The following is a 21167-nucleotide window of genomic DNA, read 5'->3' as shown; positions in this document are numbered from 1 at the left end:
CAGATGATTAACTAAAACAATACGTAATCCAGAAACCTGACATATCCTGGTGATTTTACTATTCGCTGTGAACACAATATAGATAAATTCGTGTAAAAAAGAAACTGTGTCCTTTCACAGTCTTTTGGCTGCAGATCAGACCTGAAAATCAACCAAGGTAAGTTTTCTTTGCTTTCAATATCCTACTTTGAAATTTAAAATATTCCGGCAGGCACGCTGATACCATTAACTCTGCAAACGATTTTTTTTTCTTGGCCTCTAATTTTATCAATTTTTCTTCCTTTCTTTCTCAACTCGGTGACATACACATGTTAAAATACGTTTGAACTTCTATTTGCATACTATTAGTTTAGTGCCTTCGATAATTTATTTCTTATTCATATAAACCATTTTAACGAAATGCTGATTATATTTGTTAATTAAATTAACCAACGAACAAGAAAGATAAAAATAAGTATTAGTAAATAAAAAACGGACGTGAAACATCCTTAAAAATCTCGCCATAATAATTGTAAAAAGCGTCAACTGTTAAGATTTTTATTACTCAATTACATACAAAAGTAAACACTTACCAGTTATAAAAATCGCCTTGTTACGAGACTCTATCCGTTTCCGAGGCCACCAGTTACGCAAAATAGCTGTTACGACTTTAGTAATATGTAAGACTGCGATTAAAGTAGCAATCAAAACGATGTATTGCGCCACATACGGTATTACCTTCATAGCAATCAAAACGCCAATTAAAGCGGTACTGTACTGAAGTGCTAAATCCATTTTTATAGGAATTTGAATATGAAATACTTTTCTAAGTGAACTGAAATCTTCACAGGTTCTTGTAACGTACTTCTCGTTTGGTTACACTTGCTACTGTTTATACGTTATGCCTCAGCCATTTCGTTACACCACATGCACAAAAGCTGATTTACCACTTAGCGTCCTTGTAACAATTACCTATATACGCTTTCCACTTATATATTTATATATAAACACTTATACATCTAATAATCAAAAAGTTGGGGAGAGATATTCCAAATAGGATCCGAAGTGTTTTTGATAATTAAGAATGGAAGTGTAAGCAACGCCCGAAACTCTCGTTGCGTACAAACTGTGAACTAATTTAAGAAAAATAAATTAATAAATCAATTGAATTAAAAATTATTGCATTTTAGTAATTTTCAAATGATTGTACTTAATTAGTTTATAAAATAATGTTTATTGAAATCCTACGCTGGGAAAGAGAGTAGGGAGTGCAGAATTGATTAACTTTTCTCAGGTTGTTAAATCGTCCCAGATATGATAAGGAAATGAAACGTACTGATATAAACAGAGTAGTGTGTTTGTACTAATACCTAGAGGACTCAATAACCGGAGCATACTGGCACCAAGATGTCTCCACTAGTCTACGATATTTAAAATGCTTTTCTCTCTGTGTGTGCGTGCGCATAACCTATCCATGATAAATTAACATGATATGATATTATAATATGATAAAAAATATGATAAACGAATATAGTCAGTTTTTATGCAATTATTTATGTGAAATGTTTTTTATTCTAGTATTTTATTTTAATTTCGAATCAATTGATATTTGAGAAATATTTTTAATTGCTATTTCATCACCAAAAGATGGAATCCGTTGTCTAATTAGTATCATGTGCGTCTGAGTGCCAAGATAATCTGAGAACCATATTATAAAAACAGAGAGGGGCGGGGGGGGGGATCTTTTCATGTCACTTCAGGCCTCTGTTTAAGTACGATTGCAGTATTACACTGGATGATGAACTATTCTAGCAAGAACAACTGCAAGAAAATAAACTTATCAAAGGGATCCTTCTTTCTTTTTAGCTACTTGCTCTCTTACATGGGACCAATGTGCTACAGGTTTTCATAAAACCAAGCATATCTCGCTTTCATTCTCCCATCGCATGGTACGATTTTGTTTATTTAAAAAAATTGTTTAAATTGTGATTTTTAGAAATTGGCGGTGAATTGAAATATATTTTAGAATATCTGTCATCTCCGCGATTCTTAGAGGAAGTAGAGAAAAACGTTATATATCAAGAAAAGCTTTAATGAAAACTGAAACATAATAGTTATCGAATTAAGAATCGAGAAATTATAGCCTAGCTTTGATGAAAATGACTTTCAACAGTATCCTTCAAAGCAGTTTGAAACTGGGGTTGAATTTCCTATGTTATCTAGTTCTCCCTATGATTTCAAAGAAAAAAAAAAAAAGAAAGAAAGAAATGAAATGAAATACAGTGAAATGTGGAACTACTGACCTGATTTCACAAGCTATCATAGCGCGTAACTCGATAATGGGGTTAGGGAGAGCCGAGAGCTTACGTGGGCAAAACGCTTTACTAAATTATCATGTGACCCATTAAGAGCTTGTTGTCTTGGTACAAAAATCATATTTTTATTCGTGTCAACTTTCTTATTTTTTTTATTTTTTCATATCAATCTAGATACAAGAGGTTACAAAATCTAACCTAACAGTGCAGTTTATGGGCATTAAGCAACTTATTACCTCATTTCAAACAAGCTAAACAAATATAAACAAAAACTGTAATCTGAGTTGAATGCATTTTTAGAGGAACAACAGGTATTCTTCTAAAAACATCGATGATTCTAGATCTATAGAAGAAAGAACTTTATACCTTCGGTTCGATACTGCTCATTGATTAGAGCAGTGCTTCCCAAACTTCTGGATGTCAGGGCCCCCTTTGCAAAAATTAAAATATTTCACGGTCCCCATCGAAAAAAAATCGTAATAGAGAGATATATTATTATAATATTTGTTGTATTTATATTCAATACAAAACATACACAGCGAATATTGCAAAAATCAAATGCATATATTACATTTTTTGCCTCTTACCGTTTGGTTCTGAAGACGACGCGGGCTGTTCTGGTAAAATATGAAATACTGTCCTTTTTTTTTGAGTCTGTTTCTGTTTCTTCTGATTGTTCGCAGGATTTTTTTTTTAATTTTTTATCAGCCACTTATCCATCTCAGAGTTAAATTTTTTAACGTAGAATAGATCAAATAATATCACCACTTACCGATACTGGCTCACCACAGACTGGTAACATGGAATTAGTGAATATTACCTGAATAAGGGAATCCCCAGACCAGGAACATTTTTCTCTTTTGTGACTTTTCTCCCTTTACGGTAATTAAGCCTAACGCGAAACAGACAGCAAAGGCAGGTTATTAAGACGTGCATATGACTGGCGCAGTATTAACAAAAGATCGCGCAACTGAAAGATAAAAGCATAGCTGACAATTGAGTTGAAATGCTAACTCTCTTCAACCGAATTCCATATGTGAAACTGCCATAACATTCATTTTATATATATATATATATATATATATATATATATATATATTACTTAGTTTTAACACTTTTACGAATTTTAACATGTTCGGTTGAATTTTATTACTGCCTTGGGAAATCGAACTCACACACACATCTAATTAATAACAATAGTTTTTAGTTAGATACTGTGTTTGCCCATGCAACATATGGTTTTGTTTCAGTCTATACAGCATAGGTTCTGTATGAGGGGGACATGTGATTCATTAATTAGTGTTTTTATCCCAGTTGTCTCTAATTGCACTATTTGTTGAGAAATATATTACACAGACCTTATTCACTGACATAATAAAAGTACTTGTTTTTATTGCCTCTGCAGTATAGTGGCTGTTAGGGAGGGCGTGTTGTTTACCACTCTCCCCACATGAACTTGTTTAAGCTTTTTTTCATGTGTAAAGTATATGCGAAACTTTTATTGGTAACAGAAAACTAGCTCGGATGACAGTGATAATATAAAACGAGTTTTGATATGTATATAAAGTCAATATTAACAGTTCCTGATTACGAACGCGCGATGAAAGGGACAGGAAGATTTGGAGCTTCCCTGGAGAGCATTCGAAGTAAATACAATTAACGACTGCTTTGAAATGAAACATATGAATAAGCAATATTTACTAATATGCATTAAGCGCCGAAATACGCAGGAAGCAAAGTTTGTGAACCAAAACCAATGTGTGAATTTTTCCATTAAAATATAAAAAATAACAAAAATGAAATAATAAATAATAAAAGTTAAATACGTTTCTTTTAAAATAAAAAATATCTACTTAGTCTTAAAACATTTTAAATTTGTTTTCATTATTTCACGGCCCCCCCCCCCTCAATTAAACCTACGGTCTTCAGGGGGGGGCACGGCCCACAGTTTGGGAAGCGCTGGATTAAAGGACCCCCCACACACACACACCCCTTTCTTCTTCTTCAGCAGGTCCTCGAGTTAGTTGATCCTTTATACACCTAAGCAAGATTGTCTCTCTGGAAAACCGTGGTTAAAATAATAATAATAATAATAATAATAATAATACATAAATAAATAAATAAATAAATAAATAAATAATACATAAATAATAAATGTTATATATTAAAGATACCAAGCAATTTTAAATAAAAACTTGGTTTTAATCCTATTTCCCAAGTAAGCAAACCGACAAGTAAGTCAAGTTTGCGCCTGCACGTAGTGCAAGTCAGAGCGACCAGGCAACTCGTGGTAAAGGTGGAATAAGCTTTGATCACTATCCTTGGTATTTACCCTTAATGCAAAGCACATCTCCTAGCGGAAATGTATGATGCTATACATTAAAGACAAGGACCACTACCTAGACCGGTTTCGACCTTTAAAATGTGGGAGCCAGGCTTAAGAAATGCCAAGGTTTAAGTAATACAGAGCTTATAAATTTTACCTAAACAAGTTCGCAACTTGTTTAGGTAAAATTTATAAGCTCTGTATTACTTAAACCTTGGCATTTCTTAAGCCTGGCTCCCACTGATGAGACCTCAATAAAGGTCGAAACCGGTCTGGGTAGTGGCCCCTGCCTTTAATGTAGGGCATCATACATCTCCGCTAGTGGATGTGCTTTGCTTTGCATTAAGGCTAAATTCCAAGGATAAGGAGAAAAGTATGAACGAGTCAGGTTTATCTGACAGAATGAAGGAAATAGCTACAGCAATAATAGAAGTTACTAAAAGTTTAAGGAAATCATTACCAGCAAATAGATTATGTAGAGAAAAACTTACTTTACAGACACTTGATCTAATAAAAAAAAAAAGGAAGAATTGAGGAAAAGGAGATACAGAAGTAACGAAGATCATATAGAATTTGTGGAAACGTGAAAGTTAGAAAGGAAATCAAAAACGACATCAGAAAATATAGTTTAAGAATCTACTATATTTAGATGAGACTGATACAGAATCACCCATTATGATGGAAGAATTATAGATAGTCCTCAAGTGAGCAAAGAATAATAAAAGTCCAGGAGAATATGGCATGTTAGCAGAACACATAAAATCAAGACGCTCACAGTTTCATAAGCTCATAGTCGATATGTTCAATGATATTTTACCTGCAGAAAAATGTCCTGTGCAGTGGCATAAATCTTTGATTAACTTATTACATAAAAAAAGGGTAGCAAAGTTTATATCAATAACTATAGGTCAGTCAGTTTACTCTGACAGCTGTACAAAATGCTTATATCCATTATATTAAATAGGTTCTATACAATATATCATATCCATTATTAACGAAGTAAGAGAAAAAAGCAAATGGATATATAATCTTCCTACACGTTTAATGTTCATAGATTTCGAAAAGGCATTTAATTCTCTATATTAATCAAAAATAATAAACAGCTTAAAATAAGCCATCCCAGCAAAGTATATCCGATTAATAAAAACTGTATATGAAAACTTAGTAGCCAGTATAAAGCTAGAACATCAACGAAAGGTATTTGATATTGAGGGAGAAGTAAGACAAGGAGATCCTAAATCGCCCAAATTGTTTTCTGCTACACTAGAGTCTTTAAGAACGTTTCATGAGAAAGCTATGGAATTGGCATCAATGGAGATAACTTCAATCACTTACGTTTTAAAATGACATTTTGTTCTTTTAGAAAAAAAACAAGGAAGAAGCTCAAGAAATGCGAAATGACCCTAAGAGAGAAAGCAGGAAAAATGGTTTGAAGATTAATCATATTAAAGCCAAATTGAGGGCAAATTCAGATCAAACGAACTAAAAATTAATAGATGATCATATTGAAATTGTGGAGAACTGTATTTAAACTTGGTCAGTTAGTTAGTTAGTTAGTTTTAAGGAAAAACAATATAAATAAAGGATTAGAAGCATCACAAGAAGATTAGAAGGAAGCAAAGCATTTTGGCTATATAAGGAGTTCCTGTTAGATTTACCTCTATGCCTAAAAAGAAAGCTGCTTTATTATTATTATTATTATTATTATTATTATTATTATTATTATTAAGAGAGACCTCCAGGGAGTCAGGGACTCATCGAGAGAGGCCACATACTACACGCACCAGCTATCATACTTATTCTTGAATTCATTCACGCTGCCTTCACTCACAACATCCAATGGCAATTCATTCCAATATATGCATTATATTCCAGTGTTTAGCTATGGAAATGAGATCACAATTTTAAAAAAAGGAAGACAGGTTTCGTGTGGCTCAAAGAGCCACACAAAACCACACGAAACATATCTTTCATCTGGCTTGGAGAGAAGAATGCTCGACATAACAAAAAGAAATAGAATTGGAGAGATAACTGGAGTACAAGATATCGTAAAGTGTTTTAAAGCATGTAAATGTAGAAATGCCTGTAATAAAATAGAGGTGTGACTCGGTTTAAGCCGGGATTTGGTTCCTGAGATTTCCTGTGTAAAATAATATAATGGGAGATATATGTAAATACATTAGGTTTTCCGTTTAAGATTTTCAATAATCAACACAAAATACTTAAAAAATGTTTTATTTTATGAAATTTACGTATATTGAAAATTTTATAATGTTTAAAATAAAATAAAGAAAATTTACTGCTTAAAAAACGAATAGAATAGATGTCTGTTTGGTTTTCTTCTTTTTTGATAATAGTTATAGTATGATTGTGGAACTGTCGCAGTTCCTCTCTTAACAGTTGAGCTCCGCTCCCAGTTGGGGTCATTGCTACAGAAAATCTCGCATCCCTTATTAATGAGTGCAATAGCCTCTTGCATTGATTTCACTGTTAGTGTCCTATCCGGCATTGCATAGTCAGCTCTACTTTCCTATGTGTCTTTTCTGGACAGTTGTTCAGCTAGCTCTTCTAAATCTTCTGTTGAAAGCTCTTCACCATGACTCTCAAAGAACTCATTTATGTTACTGACTTCTACATCATCCAATTCTATTTCCTTTGCTAGCTCTGTCACGTTCTCGTTATTCACGCAAGGATAGTGTCGTTGGTTAATGTAATTTGCTTTTTCTCGTCTCATTTTATATTCCTTTTTTTTTTGTTGTTGTTGTTTGTTTAATTACTTATATTTTAGGCCTTTTTTTTCATAATTTAATATTATAGTTTTATTACAATGTAAATTTTGTTACAATGTCCGAACCATCTGTGTCTAGGAAATCTGGCAGTCATAACTCATGACCCCTTCCAATCATGATCTATGAATCGCGCAAAAAGTGAAGCAGGCGTAAATTGAAACAGCGTAAACCAAGTCATACCTGCATTAGGTATATTTATTCTTTGTAATATATCAAACAATGTATGTATAATTTATGTCTTTTTCACTTTATCAAATGCTTTTCATAAACAAAATCTGCATCCATTGTAGAGGATATCTGATTTACTGAATACATACTATTTTGTAGTATGTATTCAGTAAATTGATACTCCTGTAATTAGCAGGTTTTCTTTTATATTCTTTTTTTTTTTAATGTAGGTGTTACTTGTATATATTTAATTTAAAAAATTTAATAATCTCTGGTGAAATTTTTTAACAGCAAATTTAAACAGTTCGTATTTTATCTTGCCTTCTCCTGCTGATTTACCATTTCTTTTTTTAAAATTTGACTTAAGTGATATAATCTATATAATCATGTAATTATAATTATATTATTATATTGTTATAATTATATAATCTAAATAATTTTGCAAGTTTTTGACGTATTTTTCCCTTTGTTGGTATTATCTCTCCAAAGATCTGGAAAGAAATCTAAGAATTCTTTTAATTATACCTCGTAATTTACATTTCCGGTCACTTTTATATCAAGTTCATATGCTTTAGTATTTTATGGACATTAGGTCATATTTTGTCATTTTCTAGGTATTATACTTTTTTTTTTTTTTTTTGCCAGCTTTCTCTGTGTCTCTTTTCTGGTTTCTCTTTTGGCTATTGCTCGTCTTTTATATGTATATTCAATTTCGTCTTTTTTGTTTTTTACTACTTGACCATCGTTTATGTGAACGAGAACATCTGCGAAACTAAAAACAGAAACTATTTACAGTATATATTATTATTAATATTATTACGTGGCACCTTTAAGGAGTCCAAGAAGTGCATTACGTCACATTACTCATCGTCTCCCCTGCTCAATCCTCCATATGCTACTCTGATACCGCAACGGCACTACTACTATTATCAACATCAGTACAGTTACGAGGGTATGAAGAGCCTGTGGCAAGTGTCTAACTTGTGCCCCCCCCCCCTAACCCAACGCAAGTGTCTAACTTGTGTCCCCCCCCCCAACCCAACGCAAGTGTCTAACTTGCACTCCCCTAACCCAAAAATGACAAAAATTTGAAAATTTTAAATATAACAAGTTAAATTTTACTAAATATGTAAAATACTTACTATTAACCCCATCAAAATGAGTTGCAGTGTGTTGCATAATTTGTGTGTCTAAAGCGGCGTATCGCCGAAATTTAAAAATACAATATAAAATAGCGGCTTTTATATCTATTTATTTATTTATATTTTTTACGTTTTGAGCCCCAAACCTAGTTGCGCCCGTGGTGGGCGCCTCTTTCGCGACGCCCTCGTTACGGCACTGATCAACACACACACACACACACACACACACACACACACACACACACACACACACACAACAAAGGTAGAGCCAAAATAGATTTCGTTCATTAATGATGATGGAAAGAGAATGTATCAGTCGTGAAAGATCTTCAAAAATAATAAAACGAACCAGAGTAAAAGCAAAAGTATCATCACAGAAACTGATTTACTTGAAACAAGTCTGTCTGACGAAAGTAAAATTTGTAATAAGTTCATATTGAAACTCAGACATCAGAAGAGAAAAACAAGAGAAGGATAATCAAGCAGCGAAACCGATCCACGGTCATGATCGGATTAAGGAGGCAAGTCCATTGCCAAATCGTTAAGGAGATAGAGGTTTAGGAACCCCAGAAAGCACTGTTTTTTTTTTTATTATTATATATATAAAGTTGCATGACAACATAGCTATCGATATTGGTGCATCGACCATTTTTCGACAGTTCCTTGGCAGGTTTTCAACCCCATTTTTTCAGGGAATTCTGACGTATAGGCGTATCCAGGTCTTCTCCGATATCTTATATGAAATTTTAATATTTATAAAAATAATAATAAATTATAAATTTTGTTCATTTAGCTCGTCAAATCCGTTAAATTGTGTATGCGCTGTAATTTGAGTTATTAGCTTATGAGCTAATGCCATTCCCACTAACGTTTGCTATTCACTAGGAGTGTTCAAGAGTTAATATTTTATTTCCTCATTAATTAATATTCTGAACGCCGACATCAGGTGCCAGATTCCTCATACTTTGTTCTCGTTAACTCACCTTTCAACTGGCTTCAATTCATAAAGAGCGTTTTAATGATCGGCTTCTTTAGTATTTTATTATTTATTTCCTTGTACCTCTTTCAGTATGTTTTCTTGTAGTTTTAATGCAAATTAGAACAATAGTAATAAAGAAGCGGTTTTTAAAATAGACTAAATGAAATTTGATGAGAGAATGGCACTGCATCTTGGATTGTGCAAAGCTATACAAGAAAAAAGAAAAAAACTTTCAATTCAAATCATTTGATATTTAATTCTAGAATTTTGAGTGTTCTACCTGCTTATTTAATTTCCAAAAAAACTTATTAAATAATTATTTAATATGTGTATTTCTTTCTATATGCTTATATGCAGGAAAAAAAATTAACTACAAGTAAAAAATTGGAAATAATTTTTTTTTTTAGTATCACCTCAATAAAGATCGAAACCGGTATGGGTAGTGACTATTACCTTAATGCATAGTATCATACATTTCCGCAAGGAAATGTGCTTTGCATTATGGGAAAATTCTAAGCAAAGTGATCAGAACTCGCTCCACCTTTACCACGAGTTGCCTAGTGTTGCACTACGTGCAGCCGCAAACTTGACTTCTTGTCTGTTTGCTTACTTGGGAAAAAGGATTAAAAAAACCTAGCATATAAAATAGCATATAATATATATATATATATATACAGGGTGTTCGGGATAAATTTGACATATTTATAATTAATTATATTTTTCCGTAAGTTACATGTATTAACACACACTTCTCTTCATTTAAAAGTTTGGACCCTTCTTCATTCATATACAAGATGTCAGAAAGGATGGATAGCTGGAACCCACCTGAATCATGGAAGAGAATAACTTGTATCATGATGATTCGTGCCCGCCATCAAAATAAGGATATTACGACTGCTGCCCAATGCTCCCTGAATACAGTAAAAACAATCAGGCATGAACTAGAGACTTGCAATGGTGACTACGAGGATGTAGCAAGAAGAAAGATCCCTAGCAGACGATCTGATTGCGTTCGTACAGCAGAATTCCTCGCAAATCTGCAGGAACAGGTGTTGAAGAACCCTGGCATTGGAATTCGGGCTTTATTCGTGGAGTTGCTAACTGTAGTCAAGCCCTGGATAACAAGGGTAGCCAATGGTAGGCCGTATGTATGGCAGCAGGATTCGGCCCCTTGCCACACCTCTGGGAAAAGTCAAAAATGGTTGTCTGAAAATTTCTACGACTTCACCAGTCCAAATGTTTGGCCTCCAAACTCCCCAGACCTTAACCCCATGGATTATTTTGTATGGGGCGCAGTTGAAAAAGACACCAATCGCACTTCTAGTAATACAAAAGCCCAGTTAATGGATAAAATTAAAACAGTTTTTGCGGCCCTTCCCAGGGAGACTGTAGCATCAGCTTGTTCGAGGTTCCGAAGCAGAATTGAAGCTGTGATCGATGCTAATGGTGGTTATTTTGAGTAAATCTTGTTGATAGTATTGTAATTAACTCTGCCTGTAATGTTTTTTTTGTCAATTCATTAAATTTAATAGATACAAAGAAGATTTTCTTTTTCCTTACGAAACTGTCAAATTTATCCCGAACACCCTGTATAATAAAATGCACTAATGCTTTTTATTCCCCAACAGTGGTAAAAAGACCATTTAGCCCTAACTACTTGTGAGTAATGGGTAGCCAGTCGCAGATAGTGACCAAAAACAATGAATGATTTTAATTGTCATCTGGGAAGAAGAGTACGGCGGTCTGCCGCTGTCTCATGATCCATGCTCTGACAATTGTCTGAAACACCGTGAGTTCTACAGCAGATTTTCTTGAGTACATTTATGGTCAGTTTTTTGCGTTGCATGGTTAAAAACCCAACTCTTCCTGACAAAACGCATACTTATCTGTGGCAAAGATCGACTAACTCGGGAACCAGCTGAAAACAAGCCTACAAAATAGTTAACTATTTTGTAGTAGTATTACAATATTTTTATCAGTAGTATACTACTGACAATATTTATGTCAGTAGTATTACAATACTACTGACATAAATAGTATTGTAATACTATTTATGTCAGTTTATATAATATATCAGCTAACGCCTTTTATTACCTTTTATCTCATTGTATTTTATTTTTTAGTCAATTTAGTGATCCATATTTAATATAATCCCATTTATTTAGTATCTAGCCTAGTTGAATAAACAAAAAAGGGACACTCCATTATTTAAAATGTATTTGCTTTTTGTTTAGTATTGTAGTGAATTTAGAATTATTGAAGTGGTATTGAATTTATTTAAGTATGAATTTCTAAGAGAAATGACACTACAATGGGTCTTTGCTTTCTATACTTAGGTCCAATTTATCACACATGCACTTTTCCAAATAGTTTGAATATGAATATATTCAAAAATATTTTAAATATTTTTTGAATATGAGAAAAAACCATATTGAAATCAGTGGCGGCTGGTGAAATTTTAAGTTGGGGTGCTGCCTGTACAAAATAAAAATAATAATAATTCTTTTTTTCCTAATTAGTAACCAATTTATTAATAAATAAATTTGTAGATTTATTTATTAATAAATTGGTTACTGATTAGGAAAATAATATTTTTTTGTTATATTTTGTGTAGGCAGCACCCCCACTTAAAATTTTACCGACCATCACTGATTGAAATATAATCTGTTTACCTCAATAAAAATAGCATTCGTTGTCATAAATTCTTTCTTCAATATTTATGCTAATATTTTTAAGTTTTACTGTATAGTATATCAAAAAATTTATATCCTCCCAATGTGGTCATTTGTGCTTTCTTATGGAGTTTGGACTTTTGGGCTTTCTTATGGAGTAAACGATCTTTGTCTCTGGACTGTCTTATAGTGTCTAGGTCTATAATTTTATTATAATTTACTCGTGTTCGATCTTGCTCCAAGATCTCATTGTAGTCACTTTGTAGGCTTGATTACTCTTACATTGTTTCTTTTAAGGACTGTTTAGCCCTGTGGAAGTAACGTTTGCATCCATAGCGCTAAGCACTCGAAGAAAGTTTTTCTCACTTCGAATCAAGTCGCTGACTGGCGGAACTTTTTTCTAACCCTTTCTTTGACCCGTTCCCGAGTTAGAGATCTCGGACACGGGCAAGAGAGTTTTTACTTCCTGAAATTCGAGATTTTCGTACCGTAAACTCAAGAAACTCGACCTCAGAACTTCACCATTTCAGACATATGGAACACTGTCTGCCTCTCTTTGCTAAATGCTGTTTATAATTACTCAAAATCATGGGCCAGCTATTGCCGATTAGCTGGTGGTGGAGATTGAACTTCCCCCACAGTCTTCAAACAGCTCTTCCACTCCCTATAGGGGAATAAACGGCGTCAGCGGATTATTATCTATTTATATTTTATTTTTAATTATTTATTCTTTGTATGCTTTTCAGTATACAATGTTATAATCCAGATAGCACCCATATGATCTTTGTTGTTGTTGTTGTTGTTTTTTGCCATCATTAAAAGTATCAGGAGCACATTTCAGACTCACATTGTGTTCCTGTAATCATTCTCATTCCGGTATTTTTCAAGAACACTGTTATGCAGTAACAACATATCAGTAGCTTAACAAAGTTATAAAGTCAAAGGTTGCATACTAAATAAATGACTATAGTGGTGAACAGCATAGTAATATGTCCTAGAAATAACTACTTTCAGCCATGTTTTATCAAAGGATGCGATGAGAGTTACACAGTATTTTCTTCAGTTCACAAAATGAAAAACCCAAGTTTATGGAAATAAAAATCCTTCTTGCCCTTTTCAAAGATTTATTAACTCGGGAACAGGTCGAAGAAAAGCTTAGAAAAAGTTCCTCAAGTTGGTGACTAGAGTCGAACGCACAAGTCTTTCTTCGGGTGGTATGGATTCAAACGCCATTTTGACTGGGCTACACACTTTGACTTTATTAATAACTGACTACTTTTGTATTGATGATTTTGACATACTCAGTTTTGTTTAGCTCGATTTCGCCTAAACTTATTAAAAAGATACTAGAATGTTTGATTTCGCCTAAACTTATTAAAAAGATACTAGAATGTTTGCCAGCACCAGGTGACTTACACAATTCGTATATTTATCCGCTTGCATTTCTTTTAATCCTATAGTATATTCCCCTATTATCCTCGATCCTTAGCACATTAATAATCCTTCAAGTTATGATCATGTAATCTGATCATAATTTGTTGATAATATCTAGCAATATGACTTACAAAGTCATTTTCTACCTTGTATTGTTTGACATAGTAACAGTGTTTCATTATGTGATCATCACAAGATACATGCTTCCTTTACATGGCTGGACTATTATTTTTGGTCCGAAATTATCTTAACAGGCAGTAGTTTCTATTTTTCATTCTCTTATTTTTCTTTCTCTTCCTGTAACCCAACTTTGCTTCTCCACCAGGTGTACTGAGCTGAAAACAAAGCTTTCGTAAATTATAAAAAGCAGATTACCGTTTTATATTCTTTCCATAATGATTCTAAAATATACTTAAGCAATCAGATTGTAATTGTATATGTTTTCTTGCTAAAATCATCTACTGTCCGTATTATATAGTTTTCAGAGGTCATACTTTTTTTACAGAATGTTGTAATATGAAAAGTAGAATTTTACTGAGATTTACTGACAGAAATAACTTTAAAAACTTGATATTTTTAATTTGTTGAACGCTTTATTCATTGTGCAATAATTCGTTCAGTCTTTGATTATGAAATAGCTAATAATGGGTAATTGAGCTTACTAAAAACTGAACCACAGTAATGAAATATATTGATAGCCTTTTTCAAGTATTTCATTACGAGTAGATTTATAAAAAAAATTCAATAAGTAACCAGGCTTTACTTGTTGATTTTTTATTCATTAAAACTGAAAGTTTCTCGTTTCTCCGACATGTTTCGCTGTATTGACTGACAGCATCTTCGCGAAGATATTTAACATAAACAAAAAACAATAACATTACAAACGTTTTCCAATAGCCATTTATTTCTATAAATTGAAAAATACTGGATTAATGGTTTAATTACGTGTATCATCATGCGTATTCCATACATTATTGTGTATGTAAACTTTGTATGCGATTGCTTGGCATAGATGTCGTGACTTCCAGACGTCATGAAGTTCGAGTCCTTGTTTTTCTGTTTAATGTGTCGTGTTAGCAATGACCTTGGAAGACTCCTAGAACAATCTGATAAAATTGTTCTCTTCAAAGTAAATCATGGAGGAAACTTGCTAATTTACAATGTGACCTTTTGTGAGCATGTACAGTGGGAATTCACTTTTTCCTTCCCTCTTGTTTTCAACATCCCTTACATTGCATGCTATTTTTTACGGATTTCAAAACTTCTCCCAATTTGACCTTCATATACCTTTCTTAAGAACAAGAGATCTTTTATACCCCTGGATGTTTGTGGAATGGAATGTTGTCTTTAGGCGAGTGTAGGAAACCTTCTAAGGTATTAACTGGTTTGAAGGCCGTTCTAATGTTGACTAAATTTAATAATTGGGCTATTTTTTATATGCTGCCAACGTATGGTAAGGAGATCGTGCCTTTGTCATTAATTTCCGGATTATTACTAGACGGTTAATTTGAAAATAAAAGTTTCTTTAGTAACCTCTTTGAGTAGCCATTTTACAGAAACAAACTGACTAAATAGGATTTGAGGTTCTTTTCTTTAACTTCATCATTTTTGAGTATATTTAAAGTTCTATTTTTTTAAGCTTTAGATAATACCTTCAGAACATACGCAATTTACAGACAAAAGATACTTGTTGTGGTGGTGGTGGTGGGCGGTAGATGGCGCTGATGTAGTTGATTGGTAGTGGAGGTTCTGTAGGGTGGAGACGGAGAGTTATACACCAGATGTCCTCCCGCGATGAATCTTCGGATTCCTTGGAGGTGCCACGAATAATAATAATAATCATAATAATACCTAATTTTTGTTGAGGGTGATGGACCATGTTTGCATGTAGCTACCTGCCCATGTGGGTATGTTTCCTGTAAACTTCTAATGTTAATCCTCCAACGATGTTTTTGATGACAAGGATATATTTTTTTTTTTTTTGGAAAGGAAGATTTTACTACTAAAAATATGGTCTGACCAGTGGCGGCCCATACATAAGCACTGAGACACTGCAGCAGCAGCACTCCCAAGGAAAAATTGAAAAAATTAATAAATTTTTTCAATTTTTTAATTAATAAAACACAAATTAATAAACACAAACAAAATAACATATAATTATTTTGTTTGTGTTTATAAATAAATAATAACAATGCTTACAATATTATATAAATGCAGTACCACGTGATAAAGGTTACAGCTTATGTTTTAACATTGATAGAATAGTTAATAATTGGAATTGTTCGATTAACGCTTTAGATTACGAAACAAATGCACTGCACTCTAACGCCGATATCCGTTTGCCTTGTCGTTGCACGTTACGTCATTAGATACACTGCTGCTTAGGCAGTGTGTCTTATGCCTAAGTGTCTCGTTATTTCTGTGAGATATGAAACGTTTATTATTGGCACTTATTAGTGTTCGTGGTGAACTATTTTTTTGTAAATTTTATTTTATTTTGTTAAAATAACATATAATTATTTATTTATTATAGATAGAAGGCTGAATTATTACGAGTGTCACTGTTGAAAATATGAAAAGAATTATATTTTTTCAATTATCGTTACACGAAACAAATGCCATGCGATCTAACGCCGATATTCGTTTGCACTTGTTATTGCTATTGATACGAAACTTTTATTATTGGTGTTTGTTCGTGATGAGGATGAAATATTTTCAATAAAGCAATTTTTAATACGTAAATTTATTTATTAATAAATTCGTTACTCATTAGGAAAAAAAAGTTTTTTTTTTTTTTTTTTTTTTTTTTTGTATATGCAGCACCCCCACTTAAAAATTTCACCGGCCACCACTTGGTCTGACAATGGACTCACCTCTATCGTCTCTCATCTCCAATTAAATACGAAAAGTTTGAGGAAGAAACTAAAGCACAGATGACCACATTGGCAGATATCTATATGCAAGCTCTTTCCATTATCTTCAACAGAAAGTTCTTATCATCAAAACCTTAAAATGGTGAAATTAAAGAAAATCCTGTTTAGTCAATTCCTGCAAAATGATAACTCAAAAAAAAAAAAAAAAGTTAATAAAGACACTATTTTTTGATCAACCATCCCGCGATAACTCGGAAATTAATGAAAAAGGCAAGGTCATCTTACCATACATTGGTAACACATCAAGAAAACTAGCCCAATTCTTGAAATCGTCCATATCAGAATCAGTCAACACCTTACAAAATTTCCTACGTTCTCCTAAAGACACCTTGCCATTCTACAAATTGTTCAGGGAGTGTTCTGAAGTTATTCGCTCACACGTCGCATGAAAGAGGAACCGAAGACTTCTATTTATATGTAAGGTTTTAATTAAAATATGTAATATTCACGATACCAGCAATCACATATAGGTTTACAACCATGTACAGACTGCGCATAATGTGGCTAATGATACACACCTTATGATTGATGACTATCAATTCACTAAATTGCAATTTATAGAAATAATTGCTTTTGAAAAACGTCTGTTTTTTTTCCTCTCTTCCTGAAAACGATGTCAGCCATAAAGTCAGCGAATGTAGGAGAAACAATCAGTTTTAATAAATTAAAAAGTCTACAACTTAAACCTGGGTTCCCACTAAAAAAATTAATAAATTAAATATTTAGAACAGGACAAATACCAAGTATATTAACTACCGCCATAGATACCAATACACAAACATGGGGGAAGAAATAATTAGTAATTACAGATCCATAGCAACACTACCAATTATCAATAAAATTATGGAATGGATCATACTAAGGAAACTCGCAACATATACAGAGAACTTTCGTATTATCCAAAAAGCACAATACGATTTTCAGGAAAATAAGGGAACAACATCTCTCTTGGAAAACTTTACAGACGTAATTAATACCGCCTGAGATAAAAACAAAATTGTCATGGTAGTCTTTATCGATTTGACTAAAGCATTTGACACACTCACACACCAGACCTTATTAGAAAAGTTAAGACTTGTTGGAATAGATGGGCCTCTGCACAAATGTTTTATAAACTACCTTCAAAATAGAAAGCTACCAATAACCTGTGGAATACCATTGGGAGCTGTTCTCTCCCTAACTCTATTCAACATTTATATGTACGATATTAACCAGCTGCCTCTCAAAGGCATGATCTTCCAATACATAGACGATACAACTATAATATCCATTATAATGCAAGCATAGCCCAAACAAATATGCACCTTACATAAATCTGCTCATTGATCTGTTCACCAACACCTCCACACACCTAAACTCAGATAAGATGAAATTAATTATATTCAGAAATCCACTCTCTCAACCAGTTTCTAATATATGTTATTTTTATGTACTGTAGTTGCATCGCTTAAATACATTAAAGCAGAAATTGTAAATATATACAATTATTGTTATTTTATAAATGCTCTAAAAATGCAATCTTATAAAATAAATCAGCAAACGCCTTTTATTCCCTTATAGGGAGCAAGCGAGGCATTCACGCCCTATCTAGCTTTTGGAGACTGAGTGGACAGTTCAACTCCACTGGTAGCCAATCAGAGATTGCTGGCCCATGTCTATCACTAATTATACGCTGCTACCGATGAGGAGGCTGGCAAACAAATGCTGCCATCTCTTGGTACCTAACACTAACAAAATATGTTACTGTCTGAAATAATGTGGGTACTACAGTCGATTTTCTTGATATTACGGAACGAAAAACCCTAGTTTCCGGTAGTAAACAACCCGCTTGCCCATGCCAGAGATCGACTAACGCGATAACCTGTCGAAAATAGGCTTAGAAAAAGTTCCTCTAGTCGGCGACTAGACTAGAACCTAACTTAGAGTGACCAAGCGCCCATCCACTGAACTACACTGGCTGTTAAATGCAATCTTATTCAACCACAACTATAAATCACCAACTACAGTAACTAATATTCATACATTATACAGAAAAAGGAAAATTTGTATGAATTTCATTATTACAAAAAAAGAGAACAATATTATGTTGTAAACTCTTAATATATAATGATAATTTTAATAATAAAAAAGCACTGATTTTTTTTTTGTTTTTTTTTATAGAAATCTAATGCGAAAATGAACCGTAATCTGCAGCACTTAGTTGCTGTTTGTAAAATTTAAAAAAATGTCAAAATGTCACTTAAGACGATTATTTTATATATATGTAAATAATTTTGAGATCAATAAAAAAAAAATAGTGCCTGTGTAGCTCATCGGAAGGGACACTTGCATGTCTGCATTAGGTCGCCTGAAGGTAGTTTTAAGTTCAAGTCTAGTCACTGGATGGAGGATCATTTTCTAAGCCTATTGTCAATAGGTTCCCGAGTTTGTTGATTTCAGGCACGGGAAAGCAGGTTTTTTTTCCAGAAACTAGGGTTTTTCTTCCCGTTAACTCAAGAAAATCGACAGTAGAACCCACATTACTTCAGACAGTAACATATGCTGTCAGGATTAGGTACCAGGAGAGGGCAGCACTTATTTGCCCATCTCTTCATCGGTGAGGTCTCTAATGAGTGATAGACACAAGCTACCTATCTCTGATTGGCTACTAGTAAAGAACTGCCTACTCATTTTCAAAAAGCTAAATAGGGTTTAAAGGCCTCGTCTACTCCCTAAAAGAGAATAAAGGCGTTAGCTGATTTATTTATTTGTTATTATTTTAAATGGGCATGGAGTCAGTAGACTAATTGCGGAAGAGCCAAACTATCCATGCAATATCTATCATAATTCTTCTTGAACTCATTGATAGATGAAGCACTCACAACTGAGTCAGGCAATGCATTCCATTCATTCACTACTCTCCAACTAAAAATCTAGTCTTCACCGCTTATTAACAACACTCTTACTTAATTTCCACGGATAGCCTTGTGTTCTTCCATCACTATCTCACTGCTGAAATATTCCCCTGCAGCAACTTATAAAAACTTTTTAGTAACTTAAATCTTACATCATATCCTCTCTTCTCCACCCATCAACCAACTTGTACAACCCATAAACTCTCAATCTATCAATGTAGGAAGTATTCCTTACACATCTCACTAACTTGATTATTTAGCTGTGAATCTTTTCTACCACTTCTTCATTTCGAAGGAATCCAGGTAGCTATATCTGAGCACAGTAATCTGGATGTGGACGTATCAACGCCATATAAAGAGGAATAATAACTTCTTTATCTCTGCATGTGTGTATTGTTCAATAGCCAAGGAAACCTATGCCTATCTTGGACACCTTAGCAATATGCTCTCTGAACTTCAACTCACTAATACCCCAAGTCCCCAGCCTCCTTAATCTCTTGGAATGCAATTTCATCAATGTAGTATGCAGCTTGTAATCCTGTAAAGTTGATATCCATTAACTTTTGCCCATACTACCAGTTTATTTAAATTATCCTTCAAGCTCTCTACATCAGCTTGATTAGTTATTGCGTTACCCAACTTGGCATTATCAGCAAACAATTGAATATCTGCCTTCAAGTCATTTCCTATATTATTTATGTGCAAAATTAACATTTTAATTGTCCAAGCACAGAGCTTTATGGCACACTACTGGTTACCTGCTTCAACCTGAACTCTGTTCTTCCATACACTACTTTTTGTTATCTCTCCATGAGCCATTCTCTTATCCATATCACCAGCTTAATATCCATACCCATTTGTTCTAATTTGTGTAAGAGTAATCCATGGGATATCCTGTCAAAAGCCTTAGCAAAATCCAGCAGTATCACTGTGTAGCCATTCCCGTTGCCCAGCTCAGCTATCATAAAAAGTTAATAAATTAGTAAGGCAAGACCGGCTTTTAACAAAACTCATGTTCTCCCCATACACTATCATATTCTTATCCACCCATTCCTGGATTCTGTCTTTAACCAACTTTTCCAATACTTTTACCAGCACTCCCGAGATGGTGATTGGTCTGTAAGTTTCTACTGCAGTCTTATAGCCTCCTTTAATGCAAAGGAACAATTTTATCTTCCTTCCACCCCCTATGGACTTTACCAGAGCTCAGACGTAAGTTAAACAGTCAATAAATAGGCATCGTCAATTCCTCTACACATTCACGTAATGCCCGAGTTGATATCACATCAAAAACCGACAGCAGTATTTGCATTTAAATTCTGCAATATCCTAAGAACTCTGATTCATTAAGTTCAATTATCATATCAGTTATTGCTACATAAGACACAGTAATATCCTCACTAGGGTGATTGAGTTTTGAAAAGTGTTCATTCAGAACTCTACTATTACATCTGACTTAGTCATCTCGCTACCATCAGGGCCTATTAAAGTTATTCTTCCGAAGTCATGCTTCCTTTTACTTGCCATGTAGCGAAA

The 21167-nt window shown here is 33.6% G+C and overlaps 1 protein-coding gene across 4 annotated transcripts in view; it reads right to left on the bottom strand.

Annotated features, from left to right (window-relative positions):
• The window catches only part of LOC150109013 (short-chain dehydrogenase/reductase family 9C member 7-like), a 154660-nt gene extending 153626 nt beyond the window's left edge, over positions 1-1034 (bottom strand). For all 4 annotated transcript variants that reach the window (XM_090411308.1, XM_090411289.1, XM_090411318.1 and 1 more), the window contains exon 1: positions 573-1034. In XM_090411308.1, the coding sequence (XP_090267434.1) occupies positions 573-774 (202 nt within the window). In that variant the 5' untranslated portion in view covers positions 775-1034. The remainder of the gene's footprint in view (positions 1-572) is intronic.
• Positions 1035-21167: the final 20133 nt, after the last annotated feature.

The sequence above is a fragment of the Typopeltis vanoorti genome, chromosome 2 (genome assembly GCF_054136105.1).
Source record: "Typopeltis vanoorti isolate ZY-2024b chromosome 2, IOZ_Tvanoo_1.0, whole genome shotgun sequence".
NCBI lineage: Eukaryota > Metazoa > Arthropoda > Arachnida > Uropygi > Thelyphonidae > Typopeltis > Typopeltis vanoorti.
Note: the sequence above shows the minus strand (reverse complement) of the source record. Positions and strands in the feature narration are given on the sequence as shown.